At 38.8% G+C, this 13005-nt stretch overlaps 1 protein-coding gene across 4 annotated transcripts in view; it reads right to left on the bottom strand.

The window, feature by feature from the left end:
- Positions 1 to 12129, bottom strand: part of LOC102523416 (B cell receptor associated protein 29) — a 41156-nt gene extending 29027 nt beyond the window's left edge. Inside the window, exons 1-5 of one of the 4 annotated variants that reach the window (XM_032484223.1) lie at positions 12022 to 12129; positions 11179 to 11285; positions 8108 to 8208; positions 1714 to 1864; positions 486 to 621 (exon numbers count right to left, since the gene is read on the bottom strand). In XM_032484223.1, the coding sequence (XP_032340114.1) occupies positions 486 to 621; positions 1714 to 1864; positions 8108 to 8208; positions 11179 to 11270 (480 nt within the window). In that variant the 5' untranslated portion in view covers positions 11271 to 11285; positions 12022 to 12129. Of the gene's footprint in view, positions 1 to 485; positions 622 to 1713; positions 1865 to 8107; positions 8209 to 11178; positions 11286 to 11506; positions 11629 to 11752; positions 11894 to 11922 lie in introns of those variants that run through there. The other 3 variants (XM_032484221.1, XM_032484219.1, XM_032484222.1) reach the window with 3 other exon arrangements.
- Between the last annotated feature and the right edge of the window lie 876 nt (positions 12130 to 13005).

Here is a 13005-nt window from a genome sequence, read left to right as displayed (position 1 = left end):
TCAGCAGCATAACCAAATTAAAGATTTTAAATACTACATGCAGTCATCAATCTATATCAACTATTTTTCTCTGCTTCCTACATAACCATCATTTAAACAAAAACAAAACAAACAAAAAGGGCTTGAAAGTAATTTAACTAAAAGGGAAATGGGAACATAGGAACTTCTAAAAACTTGCTTTAAGTTATAAAGTAAAATCAATGGTAATGAAGGAATTAAAATTCATATTCCCAGAATACTGTTTTCTCCTTGAACCATAGGAAGAAGGTCCAATGGCATTAACCTACTATGGAGGGAAACTGAGAATACACAAATTTAAAGGATGAGAACATGCTTCTGAAACAATCATATTGTTGAATTTTGTTATTTATGGTCATTTTCTGCTTATAAATTATGAAAACTTTCTTTTTGATGCTGAAAAATAATATACCACTCCTTGGGAATACCAGCAATATTTGCACCAATTAAAAAAAAAATTTAAATACCCGTTTTAGTCTTTCATTCTCTTCCATGAATTTTTTGGCAGCCTGGTTAGTATTTTCTGCTTGAACTTTAAGTACTCCTTTGTTTGACAGTTCTTTTGCCAGTTGAGTAATAAGAGTAACCAGACGTCGCAACACTCTAAGGAAATAAAAAAATGTCAGAGTAATGTATAACTAGACTAATTATCAGGAACTGTGACTTTAAGCAATCATTATCCAATGACTCCCCTTCAGGGGTGGGTGTGGTGGAGGGAGGTGCTGTTTAAGGAAGACACTTTTTTTTTTAAATCCAAGTTCTTCCAGTCAAAACAAGCCTATGTCTCATTTCTTTGGAATCTTGTTAGAAGACTAACATTTGGAATACAGGTTCAGTGGTACTTACTAATTTAATCATCTTCATTGTAGAGGCCTCTGGCCAGGAGGAGCAGAAACAGAATTTCAGAGTGTGGTAGGGCCAGTAAGAGATTCACCCCCCCACCCTCCGTTCAAGGAACATTGTGTGAGGCTGGCCAAGCCCCCAAACTGCTCATTCACATATATTTATGGGTAGCTTCCATTGTTAGAAGTAGTAATTGTCATTTTCAGTTATTCATTCAACAGACATTTCCTCAAGAACTGCTAAGTGTTAAACACTGGGCCAGGCACTGGGGATACAGCAGGAAACAAGACAAGTCCCTGCTCTCCAAGAGTTAAGGTTCTAGTTGGGGAAGAAAGAGTTAAAACAGTATTTAATTACAACCATGAATGAAGAAAAGTATATATCCATTCTCCGGGAGCATACAACAGGTGAGAAAGGGGCTGAAGGATGAGTAGAAATTAGCCAAGGAGAGAGGGAAGGAAAGAGTAATCTGGCAGCAGGGAAAGCTGGTGTGAAGAAGCCCCTGGAACAGGAAGGAGACAGGTACACAACGGGAACTCAGTGTAAATTATGCTGCAAGAATGAATGAATGAATGAACAGCGAAGGTCAGTGTGGGTGGGATGTGGTGCACACGTCAGAGAATAGTATGAGACAGGGCTCCAGGGAGAAGCAGGGCCCAGATCATGCAGGGCCTTGTGGACCAGTCAAACCTACAAGCCATGACTACTGTTGGTTATTGGGGTATGTCATCTCAGTTGTTTTATGAAGATGTTAGTATACTAAACAGTACAGAAAAAAAAATCTATATTATAGGCAGGAAAAATGAGAAACATAAAGCATGTTTTTAAGTTGTGCTTAAAAAAATAACTTACAGCCAAAAAAATAATGAAAATCCAGAAATGTAAAGATTTCTTTGAGACCTAAAAAGTTTCATCTGTGTATGTTCATAAGCAGCAGGTCTGTTGGCTGTGCCCTTTTCAATGGCATGAGTTGAGGAGTATTTTCTTACTTCTCTTACAGCATCTATTAGAGAAAAAGAGAAAATAGTACTTTTGGCTTTTAAAAATATAAGATTATTATTGAAATGGGAAGCAGTTTTAGAACTACTGACATAACTTTTAGGTAATGGACTTTAAGTAGGGACTCTCTATCTTTCCTCTACGATACCTGGGAGGGTACCATGCTCAAAACAGATGCTCTGTAAGTGGATATTAGCCATAAACTTTGAATATAACAGCATTTTTATTTTTTACTATTTATCTAGGACTTAGCACCATTGTATTGTCTCTCATCTCTAGCAAACTATTATCCTTTACTCTTTCGGTCCCTAACAGGTTGATGATAATTCAACTATTGACGATAACATTATATAGGTCATATCCCATTATAATCAATTCCAAGAGACTATTCCGTTTCTCTTACTGCACTAGCATTTTATTATACCATTACTTTAAATTATTGAGATTTTAGAAATATTTCGCTACACTGAGATTTCCACAGGCACAGATTTGTTACAATGTGATCTGACCTATGGTGGCATATGGTCCCCAACTGGCTTGTGGATGACACTTGCTACTGGAAATGTTCAGATAACTGCTCTTCTGATGCTTTCAGTTCCACTAAGTCTCAGATTCCTGGGAATCACCTCTTTCCAGTGGAAAACAGATTTCAGATTAGCAGCATCTATATTTAATGCACTCTTAGATACTGGATTCTTGTAGGTCCTAGGGAGGGTACCTGCGTTAGATGTCAGAGGCCAGTGAAAGTGTAAGCAAGTTAGGCTGCTCCTTTTGTGTAGCCACCAGCATTTTCAGGAAAGACTCATTGTCATATGGGAAAGAGATTCTAATTGGAAAACTGAGGCCATTTTAACCACTACTTTTTTTTTTTCACTGTGACTTCAATCCAGGACCTTGTGTATGCTAAGCACATACTCTGTGACTGAGAGTTATACTCACTCCCAATTTATTTTTTCATAGCAGCTTTATTGAGGTAAAATTTACCTTTAAAGTGTTATTGATTTCTCATTTACATATTCTGCATGGTTTCAATCTTTTGTAATTTTCTGAGACTTTGTGGCCTAAAATATAGTGCATCTTGGAGAAGAGAGGACAGTGTATTCATGTCCCCTTGCAAAGATTATGTACATATTACAGCTGTAGGGGGGAGTCTTGATTCTCATACTTTTTAGAGAAGGTCAGCTTTGGTTTTATTTTCAGTTACAGTAGATTCCTAACTCATGGGACAGACTCTCTACTCCTAAGGAGTAGTACCCTTCTATGATTTTGGTGGAAAGGTCCAAGGTGTCCACCATGCCCCTCTAATTTGATGGGACTTAAGCTCCAAACCCTGTTTCTCCTTGGTGGGTAAACTCCAAACCCTGTTTCTCCTTGGTGGGTAAACTCCAAACCCTGTTTCTCCTTGGTGGGTAAACTCCAAACCCTGTTTCTCCTTGGTGGGTAAACTCCAAACCCTGTTTCTCCTTGGTGGGTAAACTCCAAACCCTGTTTCTCCTTGGTGGGTAAACTCCAAACCCTGTTTCTCCTTGGTGGGTAAGCTCCAAACCCTGTTTCTCCTTGGTGGGTAAGCTCCAAACCCTGTTTCTCCTTGGTGGGTAAACTCCAAACCCTGTTTCTCCTTGGTGGGTAAACTCCAAACCCTGTTTCTCCTTGGTGGGTAAACTCCAAACCCTGTTTCTCCTTGGTGGGTAAACTCCAAACCCTGTTTCTCCTTGGTGGGTAAGCTCCAAACCCTGTTTCTCCTTGGTGGGTAGTAGCTAACATTTGTGCTCAGCCCTTTCAGTTCTTTCCACTGAGCTTCTTGGAATCTTCTCTATATATCCATGGTTTAAGATTCAACCAAGGATTTGAGGGGAATTGATACGCAGATTTTGGGGTTCACTTTCTGGGCCTCTCTCCTTTCTTGGATATCTCCCCTTAAATTTCAGCCTCTTTAACACCTGACACCTCAAGCCAGTTAAAAGTGCGGCTGTCAACTTTGACTTTTATCTACCCATGCCACATGGTCTGAGAAGCACCCTCAGAGGAAAAGTGAAATGCATGTGATCACACACAATGTGATTTCCTCATTTTTAACGGCTGATTTCCCTCCAGTTTCTGTCTGATTTTAGTTACTCTCCTATGCCTTCAAATATTTTTTTTTCAAGCTTTGTCCACAGTTCTTAATTGTTACCACAGGAGGGTTAGTCTAATACAAGCTATTTTGCCATTACCAAAAGCAGAACTCCTATGTCCTTTTAAAAATTATTTTAAAAAATTTTAGGTGAAATTCACACAACATGACATAAACTATTTTAAAGTGAACAATTCAGTGGCACTTAGTATATCTGCAATGTTGTACAACCACTACCTCTAACTAGCTCCAAGACATAACCCAAATAGATCACTCCAATTTTAAAAAACATTTCTTAATTTTTGACTTGGCATGCTATTTCTATTACTCAATTGCTTTATGTGGCAATATGCATAAAACAGTTCTCAAATTATTAACAATGAAACTAAGTAAAGTTTTGGATTTCTTTATAATCACTTTCGTTCTTGAAATATAGGCCGTCAAGGAAGTAGAGTACTATGTTCAAGAGTTACCTGAAACAAACTCTCTTCTCTGTGTCATATGTTATCAATCTTACATAACATTTGGTTTGTTTGTTCTGGTTTATTTTCAATTCTAGAGTTTATTTTTTTCTAGCTACATAAAATTTGAAGTTTTCTTTTTTTTTTTTTCCTTCCTGGTCAGGGGAAGGTAATTAGATTGACTGACTGATTTTTAATGGAGATACCGGGGATTGAACCTAGGACCTTGTGCATGCTAAGTATGCACTCTACTACTGAGTTGTAACTTCCCCCAGAAGCTTTCATTCTTTAACTTCTGGAACGGTTTAAGCAGCATTGGTAATATGTTTTTTGAAAGTCATGGAAATTCTTGCAAAACTATCTGTTTTTATGCTTTTCTGTAAAGAGGGGGTCGCTTTTTGATAACTTTTTACAATTCTTCTATGGAAAGTGGTTTGCTTAAAATTTCTGCATCTATTAAGCTTCATCTGGTAAATTATATTTCTCTACAAAATTATCCATTCATCTCGGCTGTCAAATTTGTTTGCATAGAGCTATTTTAAGTAGTTTCTTAAGTTATCTTTTTAAAATTTCCTTGGACTTAATGGTTATTTCCAGTTAATCATTACTCAGATTGCCTTAATAATATAGCAAGAGCAGGCCAACCACTATAAAACAACTAAACAAACAAACAAAATAGTATTTACGAGTTATTTTGAAAAGGCCAGAGGAACGAAATATGAAGGTCATTATTACTTGGCAATTAAACAGGAATAATACTTCTGGATCCATTACGCAAAAATGTTAAAGATTAAGCAATAGTATCAAAGAATAGGTGTAAGTGGTCATACAAACCCACTTACATCCGGAATCGCTTGCATAATAACAAAGAGACCATGTCTGAAAAGTGGAATGGGGGCAACAATAAGGGGAGGATGTGACAACAGTCAATTTTCTATAAACCATATGGAGGCAGTCTTTTTTTAGATCACTCGTGGACACTTTTAAACTCCTGGGATGCATTTCTGCTGAAACTAAACACATTCCTGGGTTTCTTGCTTCCTTTCTGCCTATTCCAGCCTACTAAAACACACAGAGATGACCACATAATTTTTTAGTATTAGCTCTAGAAATATAAACATCTTGTAACAATTACGTTATTACAGAGATGATTAAAAATAAAAATAAAATTCCCAAATAAAAGATGAATTAGGCTTGAGTAACCTACTGGGTTTGCATTAGTGGACAAGAACACTGGACTATGTACTCTACACGTTACTATAGTTAAACCTTCCAACACCTCAATGAAGTAGATGTTATTACTCTGTTCTGAGATGGAAACACTGAGGCTGCATGGATAAGTCCTCATCTGCCTGTCTTTAACCATCCATGGTTAAAGCTCTTGCATTAATCATCTGCGATGTTCCTCTTCTCTGGGAATTAACTACCCCTGTGCCCACAGATGTAGGCTCCAGCCAGCAGTCTTATTCTGCTTTGTGATTCTGATCCCTGGCCATAGCTTATCTAATGGGGGTTGGATACGTGGTGCTAACTGGTCTGATTTTTTTCCCTTAGAACTGGAATTGGGATACAGAAATGACTAATTAATCCTTGCATATGGCTGGAGTGACCACACTAGGCAGCTGTGTCGTGCCCATTTTCTGTCCTGGGAATAGAGTACAGAGTCTGCAGAGATAAGGAAGAATGAAGTAAAACCAGGAGAAAGGACATGGAGAACACTTCAGCTCCTGGGAAAGTCCCTCCCTGGAATTTGGCTTCTGCCCTTCCCTGGGCTGCCCTGAAACAACCCCCATATTTTATTTTAAATTCCTCTTTCTTGCTTAAGTGAGCTCAAGTTGGTTTCTGATATATGTAATCAAAAGAAATTTGGCCAAAGTTTCCCTTCCTTCTATGGAGATGTGGCAGTTTTCAGCAGACATTCTTGCGATGATTTTAGAGTTAGAAGGTCACGATACACTTTGAGAGCTAGTAAGAGCTGCAGAGATTATTTCCCCTCTCCCTTTACTGTGCAAATGGAGAAACCAAACTCAGAGAGATGAACTGCCATTCCAAAGGCCACTGAGTAAGCTGGTGGCAAAGCTGGGACCTGATTTCCTTATCGTTCTTTACTTGCTTAGTGTTATGTCGTCTATGGCTGGACATGCAATCAGTAACATTAATAACTTACTGTGAGACAAATACATTTTGAAATGAGGCACAAAGCCATTCACACCCAGATACAATTACCTACTCATACCTTCTCACACCAGTTACTCATGTTTTATGAAGAGGATTCCATTTCAGAGGTTGGTGGTATGGAATGTGAGAAACATTTTCTGAAAACAGTGGCATATATGGTGGTTATGGCCTCAGGTTGGCCCCTGTAAAATCCAATTAACCCACAATACAATTCTGAGGCAATTCTGAGGGAAAACATACTCTGCAATGTATATCAAAAGCTGAAGTATCAGGGTCAGGGGTATAGCTCAGTGGTAGAACACATGGTTGGTGTGCAGGGGGTCCTGGGTTCAATTTCCAGTACCCCCATTATGGCAAAATTTTTTTTTTAAAGTTTAAAAAGCTGAAGTGTCGAGAAATAGCTGGGTGATCTCAGACAAGTTACTTAATCTTAGTTCAGCTACTCCTCCTAGAAAACATAATTACTTAGACTCCTGGAATTTTTGGTTTGACAAAAACCTTAAAGGTCTACTTCTAACTTCTAAATACTTGTTATCATAAAAATTTCAAACATGCTGAAAAATTAACACAATAAACATCTCTATTTCCATCACCTAGAGTCAACAATTGTTAACACTTTGCCATATCTGATTTACCTGTCTTTTTTTCAAACATCTGAATGTAACTTGAAAATACCAAGACACTTTACTTCTAAATATTTCAGCATGCAACTCCTAAGAATAAGGACATATTCCTATGTAACAGGTGCTGGTAAACTTTTTTTGTAAAGGGGCAGATAGTAAATGTTATAAACTACACAGCCTGTGTTTCAACTATTTCACTCCGTAGCTGTTTACGGAAACATGCATGCATAATACATAAACAAATGGACATGATTATGTTCTAATAAAACTTTATTTACAAAAGCAGGCATTTGGTTCGCAGGCTATAGGCTGCTGACTTCTGCTACGTAACAGTAACACTAACACTTATACCTCAACTGAAGTTAACAAAAGTTCCCTGATTTTATCTAACGACCAGTTCATACTCCCCCAAATGTCCGTGTTATAGTTGTTTTTAAATTAGGATCCAATGAAGATTCACACCCTGCCCCTAAAACTCCTTTTGAGGGCCTAGTGAGTCCATTCCTCTGTTTGCCTCCCCAACAGCTAAGCCCCTGGGTGCCGAGGAGACCACAGTAACAAAGGACTGTATAATTGGTAACTCTGAAAACTGGGCTATGCATTGCTGCATTTAAGTCTTAAAACAACTCAAGAGGTTAAGAACCATTGTACTCTGCTGAAATTTATGCTTGTGCATATATAACAGTAATATCTATCAACTACTTATCAATATATCAATTACCTAATCTAGATACGATCAATATACCACATAATATAAAGTCAATTGTACGTCAATAGCAACATCAACTTAATTAAAAACTAATGAATCGTCAGTAATAATAACGATAATAAACTACAGTTAAACTTCTTCAAAGGAGGAATCTAGTACTTACCTAGAAACAGAACAATCAATAGGATTATAATAGTAAGGAAAGCCTTGTTCCAGAAAGTTGCAATTTTACCCCAGACGTTAAATGAAAAAATCTTCTGCCATCTGTAAAACAATACATTAGGTGTAAAAAATAAAAAGAACATCTTGATATACTCTCTAAAAACTGATGTAACATTTTGGTAATTGCATAGTGAGTGAAAAGAATTACAGAAATTTAATTTCTTTATCTCATTAGAGAATTATCAATTCTTATCAGTAAGAATGTCTCATGAAATAAACAACTTTTCAAATTTATTAATAATATGACATTTGATTATCTTCTGTCTGGTGGCTTAAATATACTAAAATAAAAACTTTTAAAGTAAAGATACATGATCAAAACCTCAAAAAGGAATTCTTATAGTAAAATGTTAAATTTCTGATAGAAGTTATCACTTTATATCGTTTCCCTAATCAGGGAACTCAGAAATAACAAAAGATCTATTGGTCTAACAATTAGCAATGTTTCAGGAATAAGGAGTTCTATTCTCTGCACTATTTATTTTTATATAGCTCATTTTTAACATTTACTCCAAGAGAGTTTTTCTACTTTTACAAGAAGAAGATTTTAAAAATTGAGGTATTACACACATGAAGTCCAAAAATCTTAAATGCACAGGTTGATGAATTTTTACCCATGTAATTACCACCCAGATCAAGATCTGAACACAGAAAATCAAACAGGGAAATAAATATGCTAGACAGAATGAACAGTATAAGCAAAGACAAAGAGGTAAAGAGTGACAAAGTAATCCATCACATAATTGCAAAGGTGACAAACTTTGTACAAGGGCATTTTAAATTAATAATACAGTAACTGAGTCCAAAGGAGACAGCAGAGATAATAGGCACTTAGGTAAACTTCAAGTATTTACAACTTACAAAAGTTTCACTTTAAGATTATGGCAATTTATTAACTAATAAGTTTTGCAAACAACTTTTAAGTAATAACCTAAAGTTGGTGGGGAGAGAGAGACATATAGATGCAGTTTCTTTTGCTTCTGTGCTTCCAATTCCAAAGTTGCTATTCAAATTTTACATGACAAACATTTGTGTTTTTAGAAAGAAAATGTAAGCGGCATACCTTGATCTAGGTCCAAGTGTAAATTCACATTTCAAGTAAACTGAGAGTATAAAAGGACACAAAAGAGACCGCCTACAGGGAACAACTAGCGGTTTGTAACAAGGCTCAATTCAAGGAAGCACTAATAACAGTTTACATAGAGTCCTTCCTACACTACTGTTCTAACCACTTTCACATGTTTTAGCTCATTTAATAACCACAACCACCCATTGAGGTGGATACTAGTATTACCTTCATTTGACAGATGAGGAAACTGGCCGGAGATGGTAAATAACTTGCCCATGGTCACACAGAGTTGGGATATAAACCTGGGCAGTCTGACCTCTGAGCATGTATCTTTCTTTAACTAGTGGGTTATGTGAGAAAAAAGTAGAGGGTCAAAATAAATGAAGACAGAAGTCTTGTCTTTGAAGAGTATGGTGATTACACAGAGTAGGGACATAATGTAAATGATCTGTGTGCATATATACCATGTTTTCATTATGTACGTGAGGATATAGTTATATAATGTGTCTGTATATACACAAATCTAACAAATAGCTATTTGATCAGGATAGGAAAGAAACTACTGCATTTGCCAGGAAGAAAAAGATGCATAATTTATGGACCATTTTGATGGAGAAAAGATCAACTGACAAAAAATAATTTTTCTGTGAAGTTAAGCCTTAATTATAAGTCAGGTGTTTATAAATAACATCTTTCTCTTGAATATAGGATTCTATTGTTGCAAGTATTACCGAAACACTTAACAGGGTATTTATTGCTGAGGATCTAAAACAAAGTCAACAGGACAAGAGATAAGGTGATGGAATAGAAGAAAAAGCACTAGACTCAAAGTCAGATTCTTGTCTGGATTCTGTCACAGGTCACCTAGATAACCTTAGGCCACTTTCCCGCAGAATGAGTGGGTTGAATAAAATTATCTCTATGGCCCTCCCTACAGTATGATTCAATTTTTTTTCTTTTATAAGAAAGGAAATATTGATGGTATAGCCGACAGACAATAGAAGTGAGTAGAAATCCAGGTAGGTAAGAAGCAAGCTACAAGTGACTTGTTAAAAGTCTACTGGACCCTTGAGTCAAGGTGAAGACTTTCATAAGTCTCTTTCAGTCAAGGGATCTTACTAAACTTCAGTGGGTTATTTCTAGCATCTCATTTACGAAAGATTTTCTTTTAAGTAAATAAACGTCTTGCAATATTTTTATAGAAGTGTTATTTCATCATTCACATTATCAAGTCTGGATCTAAAACTGCTCTAATAAGTGGATTATTACAGGGGTAAAGTGCCAATGCTTCAATTAAAATACTTCGCACAGAAAGACCTTTGAAGGTTCTTTACTAATGAACTTACGCTAATGTAAGGTTCTGATACTTTTCATATTCAGCACTTTTCATACATATTAATTCTGTGTGGAAATAAAGTAATAAGACTGCCATTAAACAAACATTAATGAATTGCGTAAGGCCAAAACTAAGAATCATTTATTGGCTTAAGTTTCGAAATTATCATTCCACTTCTCCAATGAAACAATTCCTGCATCCATGCTGCGCTATAAACATCAATTATCCACTTACCTTTTTTTAGTTCACTGTTCTAACTCAGGGCAATAAAACAAAGGTAAAACCTGACCACAAGACAGGCGTCAAAAGAACCACCACTGCTTTGTTATATCTGTAATCAACAGAACAAAAAGGACTAGGCCCTTTTCCTTTTAGAAGGGAGGGGGAAGTTATCTGTATATATATATATAATAAGTAGTTTTATATAAAGTGCCATTTTAATATGGCCATTATATATTACTAATTTGTGAGTTTATTTTTAAAGACTACCTTTTATATAATGAGCACTCAGGCTTTTTTAATCTTAAGAAAACTTTTCCATCACACACTAAACCGTCTAAAGAGCTAACCAGCTATTTATTATTGTAGCGATTTGGAGGCTTCCTACCTCTGAGGAGGAATAAAAGGTAGACAGAAGATTAAAATGAGTCCTATTTCAGCATAAAGAAAAGTTGCAACTGCCGCCCATTGGAGTGTCATTTTTTTTCTTCACACCTAAATAGACAAACACTTAGTTTACTTCGCTGCCTTTCAAAGAAAGCGGGGTTAAACGAAAGGCCCCTGGGGCGCAAGGCTCTCGTCCAGGGGTTTGCGGCGTCCCACCTTCCCCCAACTGAGGCGCCCAGCAGTGACCCGGGGCGCGAAGGGAAGGGACGGGAGGGGAGGGGAGGGGAGGGGAAGGGGACAAGGGAGGGCCTGGAGGCCGGCGTCTCCACCTCCCGGGCGAGCCGAGCCGTGAGCTGCTGGCCGGGCGGCACCGTGGCCGTCTTTTCGCCGCGCTCCGCGTCGTCAGTAGCCTAACGCCACCCTCCGCTAACGCCCGCGCCGGGGGCCCTCCCGCTTGGCGAACGCGCAGCGGCAGGGCCGACCCCGCGCACCAACCGCGGCGGGAGCGGCGCGACCCCGCGCCCCGTGCCGCCGCCTCAGGGGCCGCGGCCCACAGGGCTCCCGCCCGGCCTTACCCCGCCCGCCGCCGCCCGGCTCCCCGCGCTGCTCCGCGGCCGCCGACGGAGGGACGTCACACGCCACGGCGGGGGGAGGGGAGGGCGGCTGGGCGGGGGGGAGCGCCCCATCCCCCCGCCCTTCCCCCACCCCGCCCTCAGCCCCGCCCGCTCCCTCTCCCAGTTCTGGCCTCCCCTGCCGGTCCCCGCTGTGGTCTCAGGCGGTGCGAATACGACGATTAGCAATAATTGTTTTCTAATTGGTGGTGGAGGTAGCGGATGACTCAGACCCTTCTATCCAGTGCTTGGGGCTCCCAAGTGCGACTTCTTGGAGAGATCCCGCTTACAGTTTCTAACGCAGTGTGGTTTGGGTGGGAGGGGCGCAGTTAACCGACGTCCTGGAAGAGCTTGGTGGGGTCCAGGGAGGGGCGGTGGCGCAGGGGCGGGAGGGAAAGGTCGGGCGCCGCATGTCCGGAGAACGGGTTTAAAACGCTTTCCCTCCCTGTTCCCTACTTTACCCTAGACACAGCTTCGTCGTTAAGCTGTAGTTAAATAGGCCCTGGTTGCGTGGTTGAGCAGCATTTTGTTCTGAGAATGTCGGAGAATATGTAGCGTCAAAACATACTATGCGTGAACCCTTCTTTTCTGCTCTTGTCCATGGCCTGAGGTGATAAACTGTAGGGTGACGTATGGGGACTGACAGGAAAGAATATGCCCGTACCATGTGTTCATGGGTATATTCTTTCAATTACTGTTTTCCAGGTTTTCAAATTAGTGTGAATACACTCAAATTATTACAAGTTTTTTTTTTTCAATATTAAAATCAGGAATGCGCACATAAGTGTTATCCTCCTGGAGACATTTTGGGAACATTAAACGATGAAAATAAAGTGGTGGCTATTGAAAATAAAAACACATTTAAGTCAATGCTTTCTCTTGTCACAAATATACTTGACCACATAGAAAAGAAAAAAAAAGACAACATAAATTAAGCGTAGGAACTTAAGAAAACGCGTTTAGAACTCCTTGCCCTTCTACACTGTTTCCTTCGAAAGGCTCTACACCTTCCTCTAAGCTGCTGTACTCACAACCCTCGTTTAATTCACTTCTGAGTTAATTTACGAACAAAAATGACTAAGTTTTGACTATAGCTCCCTGTTTGCTTATATACTTAACATTAAAAAGCCAGTTATCTTAAAAAATCCATAAACTTATAAATGAAAGCACAAAATGTGCCTAAAAAATGGCAACATAGTGCTTATGTTAAAAATGGA

This window comes from Camelus ferus, chromosome 7 (assembly GCF_009834535.1).
Source record: "Camelus ferus isolate YT-003-E chromosome 7, BCGSAC_Cfer_1.0, whole genome shotgun sequence".
Lineage (NCBI taxonomy): Eukaryota > Metazoa > Chordata > Mammalia > Artiodactyla > Camelidae > Camelus > Camelus ferus.
This window is presented reverse-complemented; position numbering and strand designations above follow the sequence as displayed.